At 35.1% G+C, this 20000-nt stretch overlaps 1 protein-coding gene and 1 long non-coding RNA gene across 3 annotated transcripts in view; one reads left to right on the forward strand and one right to left on the reverse strand.

The window, feature by feature from the left end:
- The window catches only part of pitx2 (paired-like homeodomain 2), a 361241-nt gene that overhangs the window by 332678 nt on the left and 8563 nt on the right, over nucleotides 1-20000 (forward strand). Inside the window, exons 1-2 of one of the 2 annotated variants that reach the window (XM_062039817.1) lie at nucleotides 17407-17651; nucleotides 19060-19125. In XM_062039817.1, the coding sequence (XP_061895801.1) occupies nucleotides 19080-19125 (46 nt within the window). In that variant the 5' untranslated portion in view covers nucleotides 17407-17651; nucleotides 19060-19079. Of the gene's footprint in view, nucleotides 1-17406; nucleotides 17652-19059; nucleotides 19126-20000 lie in introns of those variants that run through there. The other variant, XM_062039818.1, reaches the window with a different exon arrangement.
- LOC133645035 (uncharacterized) overlaps nucleotides 18986-20000 on the reverse strand; it is a 37702-nt gene continuing 36687 nt past the window's right edge. The window contains exon 3 of the long non-coding RNA XR_009824880.1: nucleotides 18986-19111. This is a non-coding gene — a long non-coding RNA (uncharacterized LOC133645035). The remainder of the gene's footprint in view (nucleotides 19112-20000) is intronic.

Consider the following 20000-nt stretch of genomic DNA (forward strand, 5'->3'; position numbering starts at 1 on the left):
GCATTTTGTTAGTAGATTTTTTTTTATTTAAATTTTAAAAAAAGTTGCAATAATTTCACCTTAAAATGTAGTGTATATTACTGTAAATGGAAAAATAGTACTGCTGTTTTTATGGTAAAAAAAAAAAAAGGCAGCTGCCTTGCCAGAATATTACTGTAAAATGTACATTAGTTTTTTTTACTGTAAATAAAAAAAAATTCAATTTTACAGTAAAATTTAATAAAATTTAAATAAAAAAACCTGAGCTTCCAGTTTGTTTGTTTATTTAATTACGCAAATCAACAACTGTAGATTTTTTGTTGTATTACTGTAAATGCCAAAACGACACCACAGTTTATTACGGTAAAAAAAAGTACTGTTTTTTTTTCATTTAGAGAAAAATGCTGCAAAAATCTCAGTAAATTTCACAATTTTACCATGAAATCGTTTACATTGCACAATTTGATGGATAACTTGCTTTGAAATCATTATTATTAGTATGTATTTCTACTTAAAAATGGTTTGAATGTTTGATCATATATTTTTGCATAATTACACAACATTTAAGTTAACATCATTTGCGATTACATGGAATACATATATTTTTTCGCCCAAAATAGAAAGAAAGAATACATTTAGTGAGAAAAGTTAAAGTACTTTATTGACACATGTTATTTCCAGGCTTTCGAGGGCCAAATAAAATGAAGTGGTGGGCCACATCTGGCCCCAGAGTGCTGCTTCTAACAGTGAATACTATTGTTACACATTTTTTTAATGCATTTTAGTAGTAGATTTTAAAAAAACTTCAATGTAAAAAAAAAATATGGCAAATTGCAATAATTTCACCTGAAAATGTAGTGTATATTACTGTAAATGGAAAAAGTACTGCTGTTTTTATGGTAAAAAAAAAAAAAAAGGCAGCTCAGTTGCCCGAATTTTACTGTAAATAAAAAAAATGCAATTTTACAGTGAAATTTGCGCACCTGAGCTGCAAGTTTGTATGTTTCTTTAATACCGCAAATCAAAAACTGTAGATTTGTCGGTGTATTACTGTAAATGCCAAAACAACACCACAATTAATTACAGCAAAAAAAAAGTACAGTTTTTTTCATTAAGAGAAATGCTGTAAAAACCACAGTAAATTTCACAATTTTACCATGAAATCTATTGCTACTTTTACATTGCACAATTTGATGGATAACTTGCTTTGAAATCATTATTATTAGTATTTATTTCTATTTTTTTTAAATGGTTTGAATGTTTGATAATATATTTTTGCATAATTAGACCATATTTAAGTTAACATCATTTGCGATGACATGGAGTAAATATTTTTTTTCTCCCAAAATAGAAAGAAATAATACATTTAGTAAGAAAAGTTACAGTACTTTGAGTGGACGCCAAAATAAACATTTAAGACACGGACGGAATCATCATACTATCACTCAACTCGCGTGGGAACCCAATGTTCTCCACATTCTCCGCTTACGCCCGCCTTTCCCCAGCCTCCCAGCCAATCAACACGCAGAACACATGCAAACAAAGACTAACCTTGGCAGAGAAAGCAGCAGGTAACAATGATGCCTTCAAGGCCGTGGGAAACAACAACACCTGTAAACACGTGGAGCAAAACATAACGTAGGACTCAGTCCATTACGTTATCAACTAAAGAAAATATATTAAAAGCGGGGTTTTTTTTTCCTATATTCAAACACAGTGTTACTGTTCAAACTGTGTGGCCAAAACTATCAAATAGACTTGTTAAATAAAACCTCTGCCTTGTTTTGAATGAATACTCGGGCCTACTACGCTACTGTATTTGGTTATTGGTCGTTAGGGTGGTGCTTGGTGTTTTCTGAGGTGATAAAAAATGGCTTATAAAAGAGAACAACAACATAAAAATAGTAAAAGTATCATCGCCACAATTTAAAACGCGTTCACTCTTCTGTCATTGCAAGGAAGGACACACGGGGGCACCACTGACTCCTATCAAGCTTTTTTTATTTTATTTTTTTATTTTTTTTAACCGAGGCACTTATTTAAAATCCGTATCTAAAAGTAGACTTTTCAACCATTTAGTGTTGTGAATGGATGTATTTGATTTAATTATGGTACGTTTTTAGTCTACTTTATACCTGCATTATCCTTTCCATCCTTACCCTTTCCATCCTTTGAAACTGAGCTACTGTCTGGAACAATTTCCCTTGTGGATCAATAAAGCTTGTCTAAGTCTAAGTAAAGTAATACAACAATTGTCCGCTCGGTTTCAAAATCAATAGTTTTATTAAACAACGTTTGTTTTGTCGTTACAATCTTTTATATGGCATTGTTATTGAAATGAAACCATGGTAACGGTGACGGCGTGTAGGAACATAACTGCCGTAACACAAGTTGACAGGAAGTGGCCTAGTCTTCGTGCATGCCTGGACTGATAGCCTATGATTATACAGTAGGGAAGAGATCCACCATTCTTCGGTGGATCTCGCGCGAGAGGAAGAGGACGGGTAAATCATTTTGCAATGCAGTCTGCTGAAAATGATGGACGGCGCCACTCTACATAGTAGACACAATATTCAACTCTCTACTGCCATCTGGCGGCTGAAGTGGATGGTACAACTCCCCAATGTGTCACGTTTCATGTGTCAGGTAATTTATTTACCCATGTGCGGATCCGTTCGGTTTCAAAATCAATAGCTTTGTTAAATAACGTTTCTTTTGTAGTTGTAATCTTTTATATGACATTGTTATTGAAATTGAGTTTAGGAGAATAGAAAACCATGTGACGGCGTGTAGGAACATAACTGCCGTAACACAAGTTGACAGGAAGTGACCTCGTCTCCTCACATGCCTGGACCGATCACCATAGTGACAGTACGTGCCTACTATAATAATACAGTAGGGAAGATAGCCACCATTTCTCGGTGAATCTCACACAAGAGGAACTTTGCGAAGCAGTCTGCTGAAAATGATGGACAGCGCCACTCTACATAGAAGCCGTGGTCAAAGTAGACACATTTGAAAATATTCAACTCCCTACTGCCGTCTGGCGGATTGTGGATGGTATAACTCCCCAAAATGTCACGTTTCACGTGTCAGGTAAATTGCTTACCCATGTACGGATCCGTTCGGTTTCAAAATCAATAGTTTTTGACGGCGTGTACGAACATGCATGCATGGGAAGCGATCCACCGTTCCTCGGTGGATCTCGCACGAGAGGAAGAGGGCGGGTACATCATTTTGCAATGCAGTCTGCTGAAAATCATGGACAGCGCCACTCTACATAATAGACACATTTGAAAATATTCAACTCCCTTCTGCCGTCTGGCGGCTAAAGTGGATCGTATAACTCCTCAATTTGTCACGTTTCATGTGTCAGGTAAACGACGTGGAATGTAGTGAAGGCCCGTGACATGGACTACTGTCAAAGAACATTATCTGCATTGCACCATAGTCTAAAAAAACTAAACAAGCAAAGTTTTCTCCTCCGTCTTCTCCCCGCCAGCGCAGACATGAAAGACTGTTTTAAAGTCATCTCCAGTGCGGAGGAGAGGAAAAACGTTGACACCTCCAACAGTCCTGGGCCCCGACGATGATGATGATGATGCTCGTTAAGAGTCAGGAGAGGGCGCCTGGCAAGAGCAGGTCACCCCGCTTCTCACGTCAGCGGCGCTTTCAAGTGTCCTCCTGCGTCGCCGAGGATGACAACAGACAATCGATAAGGCGCTTGAAATGAAAAGGAGGCGCCGCTTTTTCGCCCCTGAGGCGGAAAGATTTCGCAGCCGGCGAGCTCCTCTGAACTCCAGGCGTGGCGCTGCACCTTTGTGCGTGAGAAAGAGGCGGCTCTTGACAGCTCGCCTTCTTCTTCTCCGTCCTCCCTCGCTCTCTTTTTGTGTAGGGAGAACATAGACCAGCATAACGCCTCTTTTTTTTCTATGTGTGTGTGTGAGTGTGTGTTCTTGTATTTCCACCCTTCTTGAGACATCAACAAGGAGAAGTAGCTTCCATATGAGGACCGGTGAACAAGTAAGAACCGAAATCATGGTCCTGATACGGAAAACCATTGCATCTAATAGAGAGCCAAATATTAGAGTCCGTGAACATTGCTCCAAAGTCAGGATTTTTGGTTGATTTAATGCGCGTACAAAAGTAAACATTGACAGGTGCAAAGGCAGCAATATATAATAAAACTAGAGAGGATTTATAAGGAAAAGTCCCTTCCATATGGAGACTGGTGAACAAGTTAGGACCGAAATCATGGTCCCAATAACTAGAGTCCGTGAACATTGCTCCAAAGTCAGGATTTTTGGTTGATTTAATGTGCATACAAAAGTAAACATTGACAGGTGCAAAGGCAGCAATATATGATAAAACTGGACAGGATTTATAAGGAAAAGTACCTTCCATATGAGGACCGGTGAACAAGTTAGGACCGAAATCATGGTCCCGAAACGGAAAACCATTGCATCTAATAGAGAGCCAAATACTAGAGTGCGTGAACATTGCTCCAAAGTCAGGATTTTTTGTTGACTTAATGTGCATACAAAAGTAAACATTGACAGGTGCAAAGGCAGCAATATATGATAAAACAGGAGAGGATTTTTAAGGAAAAGTACCTTCCATATGGAGACTGGTGAACAAGTTAGGACCAAAACCATGGTACCGATACGGAAAACCAGTGCATCTAATAGAGAGCCAAATACTAGAGTCTGTGAACATTGCTCCAAAGTCAGGATTTTTTGGTTGATTTAATGTGCATACAAAAGTAAACATTGACAGGTACAAAAGCAGCAATGCATGATAAAACTGGACAGGATTTATAAGGAAAAGTACTTTCCATATGAGGACCGGTGAACAAGTTAGGACCGAAATCAGGGTCCCGATACGGAAAACCATTGCATCTAAATATTAGAGTCTGTGAACATTGCTCCAAAGTCAGGATTTTTGGTTGATTTAATGTGCATACAAAAGTAAACATTGACAGGTGCAAAGGCAGCAATATATGATAAAACTGGAGAGGATTTATAAGGAAAAGTACCTTCCATATGGAGACTGGTGAACAAGTTAGGACCGAAATCATGGTCCCGATACGGAAAACCAGTGCATCTATAGAGAGCCAAATACTAGAGTCAGTGAACATTGCTCCAAAGTCAGGATTTTTTGGTTGATTTATGCGCATACAAAAGTAAACATTGACAGGTGCAAAGGCAGCAATATATGATAAAACTGGAGAGGATTTATAAGGAAAAGTACCTTCCATATGGAGACTGGTGAACAAGTTAGGACCGAAATCATGGTCCCAACAACTAGAGTCCGTGAACATTGCTCCAAAGTCAGGATTTTTTGGTTGATTTAATGTGCATACAAAAGTAAACATTGACAGGTGCAAAGGCAGCAATGTATGATAAAACTAGAGAGGATTTATAAGTAAAAGTACCTTCCATATGGAGACTGGTGAACAAGTTAGGACCGAAATCATGGTCCCAATAACTAGAGTCCGTGAACATTGCTCCAAAGTCAGGATTTTTGGTTGATTTAATGTGCATACAAAAGTAAACATTGACAGGTGCAAAGGCAGCAATATATGATAAAACTGGACAGGATTTATAAGGAAAAGTACCTTCCATATGAGGACCGGTGAACAAATTAGGACCGAAATCATGGTCCCGAAACGGAAAACCATTGCATGTAATAGAGAGCCAAATACTAGAGTGCGTGAACATTGCTCCAAAGTCAGGATTTTTTGTTGACTTAATGTGCATACAAAAGTAAACATTGACAGGTGCAAAGGCAGCAATATATGATAAAACTGGAGAGGATTTATAAGGAAAAGTACCTTCCATATGGAGACTGGTGAACAAGTTAGGACCAAAACCATGGTACCGATGCGGAAAACCAGTGCATCTAATAGAGAGCCAAATACTAGAGTCTGTGAACATTGCTCCAAAGTCAGGATTTTTTGGTTGATTTAATGTGCATACAAAAGTAAACATTGACAGGTACAAAAGCAGCAATGCATGATACAACTGGACAGGATTTATAAGGAAAAGTACTTTCCATACGAGGACCGGTGAACAAGTTAGGACCAAAATCAGGGTCCCGATACGGAAAACCATTGCATCTAAATACTAGAGTCTGTGAACATTGCTCCAAAGTCAGGATTTTTTGGTTGATTTAATGTGCATACAAAAGTAAACATTGACAGGTACAAAGGCAGCAATATATGATAAAACTGGAGAGGATTTATAAGGAAAAGTACCTTCCATATGGAGACTGGTGAACAAGTTAGGACCGAAATCATGGTCCCAATACGGAAAACCATTGCATCTAAATACTAGAGTTACTGAACAATGCTCCAAAGTCAGGATTTTTTGGTTGATTTAATGTGCATACAAAAGTAAACATTGACAGGTGCAAAGGCAGCAATATATGACAAAACTGGAGAGGATTTATAAGGAAAAGTACCTTCCATATGGAGACTGGTGAACAAGTTAGGACCAAAACCATGGTACCGATACGGAAAACCAGTGCATCTAATAGAGAGCCAAATACTAGAGTCTGTGAACATTGCTCCAAAGTCAGGATTTTTTGGTTGATTTAATGTGCATACAAAAGTAAACATTGACAGGTACAAAAGCAGCAATGCATGATAAAACTGGACAGGATTTATAAGGAAAAGTACTTTCCATATGAGGACCGGTGAACAAGTTAGGACCGAAATCAGGGTCCCGATACGGAAAACCATTGCATCTAAATACTACAGTCTGTGAACATTGCGCCAAAGTCAGGATTTTTTTGTTGATTTAATGTGCATACAAAAGTAAACATTGACAGGTGCAAAGGCAGCAATATATGATAAAACTGGACAGGATTTATAATGAAAAGTACCTTCCATATGGAGACTGGTGAACAAGTTAGGACCGAAATCAGGGTCCCAATACGGAAAACCATTGCATCTAAATACTAGACTTACTGAACAATGCTCCAAAGTCAGGATTTTTTGGTTGATTTAATGTGCATACAAAAGTAAACATTGACAGGTGCAAAAATTCAGCAATATATGATAAAACTGAACAGGATTTATAAGGAAAAGTACCTTCCGTATGAGTACTGGTGAACAAGTTAGGACCGAAATCATGGTCCCGATACGGAAAACCATTGCATCTAATAGAGAGCCAAATACTAGAGTCCGTGAACATTGCTCCAAAGTCAGGATTTTTTGTTGATTTAATGTGCATACAAAAGTAAACATTGACAGGTGCAAAGGCAGCAATATATGATAAAACTGGAGAGGATTTATAAGGAAAAGTACCTTCCATATGGAGACTGGTGAACAAGTTAGGACCAAAACCATGGTACCGATACGGAAAACCAGTGCATCTAATAGAGAGCCAAATACTAGAGTGTGTGAACATTGCTCCAAAGTCAGGATTTTTTGGTTGATTTAATGTGCAAACAAAAGTAAACATTGACAGGTGCAAAGGCAGCAATATATGATACAACTGGAGAGGATTTATAAGGAAAAGTACCTTCCATATGGAGACTGGTGAACAAGTTAGGACCAAAACCATGGTACCGATACGGAAAACCAGTGCATCTAATAGAGAGCCAAATACTAGAGTCCGTGAACATTGCTCCAAAGTCAGGATTTTTTGGTTGATTTAATGTGCATACAAAAGTAAACATTGACAGGTACAAAAGCAGCAATGCATGATAAAACTGGACAGGATTTATAAGGAAAAGTACTTTCCATATGAGGACCGGTGAACAAGTTAGGACCGAAATCAGGGTCCCGATACGGAAAACCATTGCATCTAAATACTAGAGTCTGTGAACATTGCTCCAAAGTCAGGATTTTTTGGTTGATTTAATGTGCATACAAAAGTAAACATTGACAGGTGCAAAGGCAGCAATATATAATAAAACTGGACAGGATTTATAAGGAAAAGTACCTTCCATATGAGGACCGGTGAACAAGTTAAGACCGAAATCATGGTCCCGATTCGCAAAACCATTGCATCTAATAGAGAGCCAAATACTAGAGTCTGTGAACATTGCTCCAAAGTCAGGATTTTTTGGTTGATTTAATGTGCATACAAAAGTAAACATTGACAGGTGCAAAGGCAGCAATATATAATAAAACAAGACGGCAGCTAAAGAAGGACTTCCCTATTCCATCCCCGATCAAACCCGCCAGTAGAACAGCTGATTTTACGACTTCCGGTGCTGACGTAAGACAACCCCTAGTCCCATATGTGACCATAGGATGAACAAATGCACTACGGTACTAAGACTATGGTGGCCATTAACAGTTAGCTTCTACAGCTGGGTTGCCCAAAGTGCGGCACAGGGGCCATCTGTGGTCCGTGACTCCTTTGTCATCAGCCTTAAGCACGTTACAAAAAAACAAACACTTGATATCTCATTTGCACGCCTGGTGGTGAAATCTATCAAAATGAGGGTGGTCCCAAAAAGGAGGGATTTTTCCAATTGACTGTGTGTCGGTTTTAAAAGTGCTCCCCTCTGGTCAACATATGAAATAACAAGTGTGTGTACACATTTTAAGTGCTCCCCCTCTGGCCAACATATGTAATAACACGTGTGTGTGTAAGAAATTGAAATGTGTCCCCTTTGACAAAAATGTATTTAAAAAAAACAATAAATGTATATAGAGACATAGTGTAATAACCAAGTAAATAATGAAGATTAAAAAACATTTACCAAAAAAATGTATTTAAAGTTTACCTTTTTTTTTATTTGCATAGTTTGTATATGATATTAATGTTGTAGATGCACATATTTATATATCTAGAAAGGGTGGTCTTAAAGAGGTAGGCATTTTTCGGAGGTCCCAAGAAGGTAACAAATACAAGAAAGTGTGTGTGTGAGTGGGTGTGATGTCAAGATGCCATGGAATGTTTGAAGTAACCGTAACTTCCTAACTTGTCCTGCAAGTGTGACAATAAGTTCAAATTAGTGCTGTCAAAGTATTATGTATCTGTTTATTTACGGTTACATCCTAACTTGTCATACAAGTGTGAAATTAGGTAGAAACTAGTGCTGTCAAATGATTTATTTTTTAATGGTTACATTCTGTTTTATCAAACAAGTGTGAAAATAAGTTTTAAAAAAAAGTTGTGCTGTCAAATGATTATTATTTTTTGGACCATAACATCCTAACTTGTCAGACAAGTGTGAAAATAAGTTAAATTTAGTGCTGTCAAATTATTTATTTATTTTTTTATAGTAAATCTGGACAGCATATGTTGCCATTTACTTTAACAATAGGGTTTGCCTGAGTGGCTGGACATGATTTATATGATTTTTTTTTTTTTTTAAAGATTACATTTTTAAACTGATTAATCACCTTTTTGAATTTGGATTAATCACAGGTTATTCAACGCTCGCATACTGGAAATTAACTTTTAAAAAGTCCAATATTTGAACACAAATGCAATTTCATTGCCAGAATGTCTTTTGCAGGAACATGTTGTAAATGTTTTAATTAGGACTATCAAAATGACAAAGTTAAGTATTCACCAAAAACAATCATTTGGATTAATCGTGCAATTTATTTAGACTTTACAAGCTCGTTTACCTCAACCGCTATACGGTCAGGCATATGTCAGTGGTGTATTCAAAACTGTTACCAAATTTTTGCAAATAAATGACATGCATTCAAGTAAAACCTTTAAAATGGTTCCTGGATCACATTCTAACAATAAAATTATGTTTTTGTAAAAAAAAAATAGGGTCTTCTGCAGATTTTAAATATGCAAGTGAGTAAACACCTGTGATTAATCACGATTAATCGAAAGTCCAAAATGATTATTCCGTTTTGAAAGATTAATCTCAGTTTTAATTGAATGGAGTTAATTGATTTCTGCAAAACGTGCCAACAGTTTTATATAAAGTCCAGTCGGGGTTTATTTTGTTGTGAAACTTGTGCACGGTGTACTGACCCACACCTCCTTACCGGTAACTCTGCCTTGATACATGATTACTGCGATAATTGTCTGCAATTAATCACATTAATTAACTAGTTATTTTTGACAGAATGAGTTAAAACATTAAAAAGGACAGTGATAACTTTTATTAATGCAATATGCTCACATATCCTGTTGTTTGACATTAATTGCCATGCGAGTGTAAAAAGGACTTAACCACAATAAAGCACCCCCAAAATAAGTCTAGACTAATGAATGATTGCTGCTACTTATTTGTTGCAGAAAAAGCCAAAGAAAAAGCCAAAAAACCATAGTCCATCCTGGCTAAATAAACGACTGTAAGAGATTTTATTTTGAAGGTATCAAAGTGTGAACGTTGCATGGTTTTTGTTCCCTCATAAAAGGCCTTTTGATTGTATTTGTCCCTGCGATATTTAATAAAACAATAAGACCTTTGTAGCACAATGACATAACAATGTTTGCTTATTAGACAAAACACAGAAACAATGAATATGATAAAATGGTCAATTTTGATGGTGCGCTCAGTCATGCTTTTGGGAATTCCCTGGCGGAGCGAGGATGCTAATTACTGCATTAATGGGAGTATGACTAAAAATGTAAAAAGGGGATTATAGCCGAGGGGAGAAGAAGACAACATATCAGGAAAAGGATCTATAAAGAACATTTGCATGCTAGCCAGCTGTTCACTTTAATGTGCAACATGAGATTTATTTATTTTATTTTTTATTTTTTTAGTATTAGCCTTTAAATCAGGGGTGTCCAATAGCGATGCATGCAGGAAATTACACTTTGGTGAAAAAATGTTCCAATGTAAGTAAATGACAACCAGCGTCCTCTACAGTGGACATTTGTGGACAGGCATAAATGGAGCTATTATTTTACCATGTGTAAAAAAAAATGTTTTAAAAGACCATAAATAAAGGAGCCATTTTTTGTCTTTTATAACATGTAAAAAAAAAAAAAACTGACCATAAATAAATAGGGCTATTTTTTTTACCGCGTGTAAAAAAAAAAAATTACCATAAAAAAATAGTGCTATTTTTTTACCACGTGTAAAAAAAAAAATACAAATAAAAGACCCTAAATGAATAGGGCTAATATTTGACCATGTGTTAAAAAATCTAAACAAAAAAAAGACCATAAATGAATAGGGCTATTATTTTACCACGTGTAAAAAAAATGTTTTTAAAAAGACCATACATGAATAGGGCTATTTTTTTACCACGTGTAAAAAAAAAAAATACAAATAAAAGACCATTAATGAATAGGGCTAATATTCCACCACGTGTTAAAAAAACTAAACAAAAAAAAAAGACCATAAATGAATAAGGCTATTATTTTACCATGTGTAAAAAAATTATTATTATTTTTTTTAAAGACCATGAATGAGTAGGGCTAATATTTTTACAACGTGTAAAAAAAAAAAAAAAAAATACAAAAAATTACCATATGGGGCTATTTTTTTTTAGCACGTGTAAAAAACAAACAAACAAAAAATTACCACAGACAAAAGTCCACCGCAGAGGACGCTGGTTGTCGGGGAGTTTGGCAAAATCTGAACACAACATTTGTTATAGGTGACGCAGTTCTTCTCACGGTTCAATGTGTGACATGCTTTATCAGTATCACTTCAAACCCTGCTTCGAAAAGCTGTGCACTACAAAACGTGCCCATTAATCGTACTTCCTCAGCACAAATGTATTCATTTTTGTTTGGTGACTTCAAGTGTTATCGTCTATGGTGCTCCTGATTTAATGTTGCTGATCAATTTGAATTGACTTTATTTAACTTTAGTTTTCAGTATCAAATGGTTCCAGTTGGTCGACAATGTTTGAAAGTTGAAATAAGGGATTTTTTTTTTCAGGCAAATTGATGCACTTTGTATATTTTCTGTCACAGACTAAAAACAATGTTAATAAAGTTATCATTTTTTGTAAGTTGTATTATTTATTGTTAATAGGGATACAATACTATATGCAGAGGTGTACTTGTAACAATTTCTATACACAAATGATACTATTTAGGTGGGGGCATTTTTCCTCCTGGGGGTTTGTAACAGAAAATAATTGTGAAACACTGATATAAAGTAATGTCTACAAAAAGGGGCCTACAAAAAAGAGTGAGGGGTTGAAAATGGGTCCCACGCCGCACTTTGGACACTACCGAACCAAACAAAATTTAATTAATCCCACTTTAGAGCATACACACTAAAAAATGCTGGGTCATTTTGACAACCTAATTTCTGAGTTACGGGTGTTGGCTTAAATTTTGGAGTTATTTTTAATGAAGAGCAATCCATTTTGGGGGTAATAAGGGTATTATTTTAACTCAATTTCTGGGTTTTCACAATTTTGAACCATTTTTAGGTTGTTTTTCAGTGAGTAATGCATTTTTGGGTCAAATGTTTTTTTTTATTAAAGATTATCTTTTTTTCTGAAGGGAATTTTACTATGGATGAATTTTATTAACATTATCTTATGTACATGAACATATTTGAGCATGCTGTATAGAACTACTATGACCAAAATGTCACTCTTATCTTGCTTTTGAGTATATTTGAATTGAATAAAAATAATGTTGATCAGTAGTTGGGAAGGAGTAGGACAAATCAGCAGTAAAATGTCTTTAACCAACATCAAAGAGCGCCAAATTGCTTAACCCAATAGTTGGGTGGAGAATAACCCAACATTGTAGTAAGCATGACCCAGCTTTTGTGTTAAATAAATTAAACCCAATAGTTGGGTTATGAATCAACCAACATTGAGTTAGCACTGCTCAACTTTTGGGTTAAATAATTCAAAAGTTGGGTTGAAAAAATTAACCCAAAATGTTGAGTTAAAATAACTCAAATTAGGGACTCGTCCTTTTTTGAACCAGCAGTTGGGTTAAAATTGGGTTATTTTAATAACCCAATTTATGAGTTGCGAGTGTTGGGTTAAATTTTTACGTTATTATTGTGAAGAGCAATCCATTTTTGGGGTTATAAGTGTATAATTTTAAATCAATTTCTGGGTTTTCAAAACTAAGAACCATTTTTGGGTTGTTTGTCAATGACTACCGCATTTTTGGGTAAAATGTTTTTTTATTACAAAGGTACTTTTTTTTTCTTGAAGGGAATTTTATTATGGATGAATTTTATTAACATTATCTTATGTACATGAACATATTTGAGCATGCTGTATAGAACTACTATGACCAAAATGTCACTCTTATCTTGCTTTTGAGTATATTTGAATTGAATAAAAATAATTTTGATCAGTAGTTGGGAAGGAGTAGGACAAATCAGCAGTAAAATGTCTTTAACCAACATCAAAGAGCGCCAAATTGCTTAACCCAATAGTTGGGTGGAGAATAACCCAACATTGTAGTAAGCATGACCCAGCTTTTGTGTTAAATAAATTAAACCCAATAGTTGGGTTATGAATCAACCAACATTGAGTTAGCACTGCTCAACTTTTGGGTTAAATAATTCAAAAGTTGGGTTGAAAAAATTAACCCAAAATGTTGAGTTAAAATAACTCAAATTAGGGACTCGTCCTTTTTTGAACCAGCAGTTGGGTTAAAATTGGGTTATTTTAATAACCCAATTTATGAGTTGCGAGTGTTGGGTTAAATTTTTACGTTATTATTGTGAAGAGCAATCCATTTTTGGGGTTATAAGTGTATAATTTTAAATCAATTTCTGGGTTTTCAAAACTAAGAACCATTTTTGGGTTGTTTGTCAATGACTACCGCATTTTTGGGTAAAATGTTTTTTTATTACAAAGGTACTTTTTTTTTCTTGAAGGGAATTTTATTATGGATGAATCTCATTAACATTATCTTATGTACATGAACATATTTCAGCATGCTGTATAGAACTACTATGACCAAAATGTCACTCTTATCTTGCTTTTGAGTATATTTGAATGGAATAAAAATAATTGTGATCAGTAGTTGGGAAAGAGTAGGACAAACCAGCAGTAAAATGTATAATTTTTAACCAAATATTGGGTCAAAGAGCGCTAAATTGCACAACCCAATACTTGGGTTGAGAATAACCCAACATTGTAGTGAGCATAACCAAGCTTTTGTGTTGAATAAATTCAGCCCAATATGGGTTATGAATCAACCCACATTGAGTTAGCAAAACTCAACTTTTGGGTTAAATAATTCAATGCAAAAGTTGGGTTGAAAAAAATGAACCCAAAATGTTTAGTTAAAATAACTCAAATAAGGGACTCGTCCTTTTTAACTCAGCAGTTGGGTTAAAATTGGGTTATTTTAATAACCCAATTTATGAGTTGCGAGTGTTGGGTTAAATTTTGGAGTTATTTTTATGAAGAGCAATCCATTTTTTGGGTTACAATGGTATTATTTTAACTCAATTTCTGGGTTTTCAAAACTATTAACCGTTTTTGGGTTGTTTTTCAATGAGTAACGCATTTTTGGGTAAAATGTTTTTTATTACAAAGGTACTTTTTTTTTTTCTTGAAGGAAATTTTATTATGGATTAATCTCATTAACATTATCTTATGTACATGAACATATTTCAGCATGCTGTATAGAACTACTATGACCAAAATGTCACTCATATCTTGCTTTTGAGTATTTGAATGGAATAAAAATAATTGTGATCAGTAGTTGGGAAGGGGTAGGACAAACCAGCAGTAAAATGTATATTTTTTTTACCAACTATTGGGTCAAAGAGCGCTAAATTGCACAACCCAATACTTGGGTTGGGAATAACCCAACATTGTAGTGAGCATAACCCAGCTTTTGTGTTAAATAAATTCAGCCTAATAGTTGCGTTATGAATGAACCAACATTGAGTTAGCACAACTCAACTTTTGGGTTAAATAATTCAATGCAAAAGTTGGGTTGAAAAAAATGAACCCAAAATGTTCAGTTAAAATAACTCAAATAAGGAACTCGTCCTTTTCAACTCAGCAGTTGGGTTAAAATTGGGTTATTTTAATAACCCAATTAATGAGTTGCGAGTGTTGGGTTAAATTTTGGAGTTATTTTTATGAAGAGCAATCAATTTTTTGGGTTACAATGGTATTATTTTAACTCAATTTCTGGGTTTTCAAAACTATTAACCAATTTTGGGTTGTTTTTCAATGACTAATGCATTTTTGGGTAAAATGTTTTTTTTTATTACAAAGGTACTTTTTTTTTCTTGAAGGGAATTTTATTATGGATTAATCTCATTAACATTATCTTATGTACATGAACATATTTCAGCATGCTGTATAGAACTACTATGACCAAAATGTCACTCATATCTTGCTTTTGAGTATTTGAATGGAATAAAAATGATTGTGATCAGTAGTTGGGAAGGAGTAGGACAAACCAACAGTAAAATGTATATTTTTTAACCAACTATTGGGTCAAAGAGCGCTAAATTGCACAACCCAATACTTGGGTTGAGAATAACCCAACATTGTAGTGAGCATAACCCAGCTTTTGTGTTAAATAAATTCAACCCAATAGTTGGGTTACGAATCATCCCACATTGAGTTAGCACAACTCAACTTTTGGGTTAAATAATTCAATGCAAAAGTTGGGTTGAAAAAAATGAACCCAAAATGTTTAGTTAAAATAACTCAAATAAGGGACTCGTCCTTTTTAACTCAGCAGTTGGGTTAAAATTGGGTTATTTTAATAACCCAATTTATGAGTTGCGAGTGTTGGGTTAAATTTTGGAGTTATTTTTATGAAGAGCAATCAATTTTTTGGGTTACAATGGTATTATTTTAACTCAATTTCTGGGTTTTCAAAACTATTAACCATTTTTGGGTTTTTTTTCAATGAGTAACGCATTTTTGGGTAAAATGTTTTTTTATTGCAAAGGTACTTTTTTTTTTTCTTGAAGGGAATTTTATTATGGATTAATCTCATTAACATTATCTTATGTACATGAACATATTTCAGCATGCTGTATAGAACTACTATGACCAAAATGTCACTCATATCTTGCTTTTGAGTATTTGAATGGAATAAAAATAATTTTGATCAGTAGTTGGGAAGGAGTAGGACAAACCAGCAGTAAAATGTATATTTTTTAACCAACTATTGGGTCAAAGAGCGCTAAATTGCACAACCCAATACTTGGGTTGGGAATAACCCAACATTGTAGTAAGCATTACCCAGCTTTTGTGTTAAATAAATTAAACCTAATAGTTGGGTTTTGAATGAACCAACATTGAGTTAGCACAACTCAACTTTTGGGTTAAATAATTCAAAAGTTGGTTTGAAAAAATTAACCCGAAATTTGGAGTTAAAATAACTCAAATAAGTTACTTTTCCTTTTTCGCCCAGCAGTTGGGTTGAAATTGGGTTATTTTTTTAACCTAGCATTTTTTAGTGTGTATATAAAATTTTAATAAGTTTATGAGTTGCGAGTGTTGGGTTAAATTTTGGAGTTAGTTTTATGAAGAGCAATCCATTTTTTGGGATCTAAGTAGGGATGTCCGATAATATCGGCCTGCGGATATTATCGGCCGATAAATGCGTTAAAATGTAATATCGGAAATTATCGGGATCGGGTTTTTTATTATCTGTATCGGTTTTTGTTTTTTTTTGTTTTGTTTTGTTTTTATTAAATCAACATAAAAAACACAAGATACACTTACAATTAGTGCACCAACCCAAAAAACCTCCCTCCCCCCATTTCTTTCTGTTATCAATATTCTGCTTCCTACATTATATATCAATATATATCAATACAGTCTGCAAGGGATACAGTCCGTAAGCACACATGATTGTGCGTGCTGCTGGTCCACTAATAGTACTAACCTTTAACAGTTAATTTTACTCATTTTCATTAATTACTAGTTTCTATGTAACTGTTTTTATATTGTTTTACTTTCTTTTTTATTCAAGAAAATGTTTTTAATTTAGTTATCTTATTTTATTTTTTTTTTTTTAAAGTACCTTATCTTCACCATACCTGGTTGTCCAAATTAGGCATAATAATGTGTTAATTCCACGACTGCATATATCGGTTGATATCGGTATCGGTTGATATCGGTATCGGTAATTAAAGAGTTGGACAATATCGGAATATCGGATATCGGCAAAAAGCCATTATCGGACATCCCTAGTTCTAAGGGTATTATTTTAACTCAATTTCTGGGTTTTCAAAACTATGAACCAATTTTGGGTTGTTTTTCCAATGAGTAACCCAATTTTGGGTTAAAATTGGGTTATTTATTTTTTAACCCAACATTTTTGAGTGTGTAATAATGTTTTTGTACAATCCTGATATATTTTTTTTTTGCAAATGTCGAGGCTGTGCTGCTCCTGTGCACCCACGACCCCCGCACTAACGCGCCCCTTTAAAGGCGCGCACACGTACACGGGTGGGGGTGGGAGGGGAGGTGTGGACACGCAGCGCCACTCCTGGAGCGTCTTTCGGGGCGGAAAGAAAAAAAAAAAAAAAAGTTGTGGAAGGCAGAAGAGAAGAAGAGGAGGAGGAGGCAGAGTCGCGCGGACCTCCCGACGTTCTGGTCGTGTCTTGTGGATAACAGCGAGAGAGAAACACGGGACTTTTATTTTTATTTTTTTAATTATTATTATTTATTCGAATATTGCACGTCCAAAAGTATAGGCGGACTTTGCGTGTGTGTTTGCGCGGTGGAATATCTCGGCAGGCACGCACACACGCACCCACGCACCCACGCACGCTGTGAAGAATTCCTAACCCGCCGGCGTCAGCACGTGGTAAGTCAAAATATTACATTTGGTAATAAAAAAAAATTTAAATAAAAATGCACTTCTTAATTGTTTTTAATATGCGTATCCGTGGTGCACATTTCACTAAAACAATTAATAAAGTGATGAGAAAGGACTATAATAATAATTATAATAAATAAATAATAATAATAATATTGGGGGCATGGAAAAAACACTATATATATATATATTTATATATTTTTTTCTGTTTAAATATGTCCTTTATTCGCCCATAATGAACCAACTGTTTTATCATTATTATTTATAATATTTTTAAAAATTTAAAAATGTATACATAATTGCCTTTAGAATAATATGGCCGAAATAATAGCGTGTAATAATAACAATAAAATAAATGAAACATTACGTTTAATTAAAGCAAAGCGGTCCCGTAAGACCGGCGGGGCCAGCTTTCTGTCCGCACCGGGCCCGGTGCCACTTGGCCCCCCGCCCCTCCCTCCTCCTCCTCCGCCAAACAAGAAACGATGGATGGGTCATTTTAACCATTAAAAATAGTGCCACTTTATTTTAAGCCGCTCCCTTTAACGGGAATACAATATTTGTCAACGTGCACATGTGAATAACAAATATATATAATATTTTTTTATTTTTTTATTGTACAAATATTTCAACAAGTCCAAAAGAAAAAGTCCAGGAGAGGTCTTAAATGTGGCTCCTCAGGGGGGGCCCCTCGTTATGATGAGATAACACGCGTGACCTTTCACCTTTACATATATGTTATTGTTGTTGTTTTTTTCTCCACACCTTCATGGCGTTGACGCCTTGTCATATTTAACCCCCGATATTTGCATATTTGTCCGACGAGGGGAAGATGCTGAGGAGCAGGTGAGGGGGGACGAAGAGGATGAGGAGAGGGGGGGAATAAAAATAAATAAATAAATAAAGCGGCTGACATGCAAATTGTGTGCAGGACTTGAATTATCATAAGCAAACATGGCGAGCGGCGGCTAATAAAAGCCCATCTGTGTAACTTCATATGGAGGAGCAGCATAATGAATTTTGTAATATCCCGCCGACAGACATCTCAATCAGAGCATAATCCTCCGACTTTACCTCCAGATCACTGCGCGGCCTCCGCCTGCCTGTACAGGGCGGAATACCCTAATGCACTTTGTGTGTGCGTCCCCCCTTCCCCACAAAAAAATAGTCCACAACTTTCTGATCAATAAAAATATACGTTGCCTTTTGACATGTTTTTTAATCAATTTAAATGATGCGTTCTTCCACGGTCGTGTTCCGCTAAACCCGCTTATTAACAATTGTATAAATACATTAAAAAACATAAATACAGGATGCAGTTATTGTTTTTATATAATGTGATTTTTTATTATTTTTTTAATTTACCTTCTTTAATTTTTTTTCTTCTTTTTTGTAGGTATTTTCACGTTTGCCATCATGGATTCCCACTGCCGCAAACTGGCCACCACCTGTGCACAAATAGGTAAAATGTACACGCGTGTGTGTGCGTGTGTGCGTGTGTGTGTGTGTGTGTGTTTTAATCGAGTTGACAATACGCATCCGTCATCAAATTTAAATGTAAATAAATTAAACAAATTTACATAAATCAAACAAAAATAATTAAAACGGTTTTGCCTAAAATTGGCTGTTATTTTATGACTCTTTTTTTTTAAATAATATGTATTTATTCATTTGATAGGGAAATCATAATAAAAGGTACACTTTTTTTTTGTTCCACCCCCCAAAAAAAATAATACAAAAAAATAAAAAAAATAATAAAGAAGATACAAAAAAATACAAAAATACAGAAAAATAATAAAAGTAAAATATAACACCCCCCTGCCACCCCCGTCCTACATTTCAGTCACAGTGGGTAGCAATGTACCGCCTTCCTCTTCACCACAAGCAGATAGAGAATCACAATAACTGACAAAAAGGAAGAAAAAAAAAAATAAATAACAACAAATATAAAAATCCCAAACAAACATAGAAGTGTCACTGAATAAAAACAACAACAAAAAAAAGAGTTGAGGTAAGTGAAACGGTTCATTGTCAACAGTGAGTGTCACATGTATCCTATAGTGTCTTTAATTTAGCTATGTAACTAATTACTCTTATTGTATTACTTAATATTGTATTATTTTCTGTTTGTATTCGCTTTTATTGTCTCATGTGTCCAGTGCAGCACTTTCGTCAAAAAATTTGACCTGACTTAATTAAAAAATAATTTAAAAAAGTACAAATAAAACGATATTATTTTGTCCCTACTCCACTTCATTAGGAGGCATAATTACATATATTTTGTGACATATTATTCGCACGCCCCGTCAAAAAACAACTAATTCCATCAAACGTTAA

The sequence above is a fragment of the Entelurus aequoreus genome, linkage group LG28, assembly GCF_033978785.1.
Source record: "Entelurus aequoreus isolate RoL-2023_Sb linkage group LG28, RoL_Eaeq_v1.1, whole genome shotgun sequence".
In the NCBI taxonomy this organism is placed as follows: Eukaryota; Metazoa; Chordata; class Actinopteri; order Syngnathiformes; family Syngnathidae; genus Entelurus; species Entelurus aequoreus.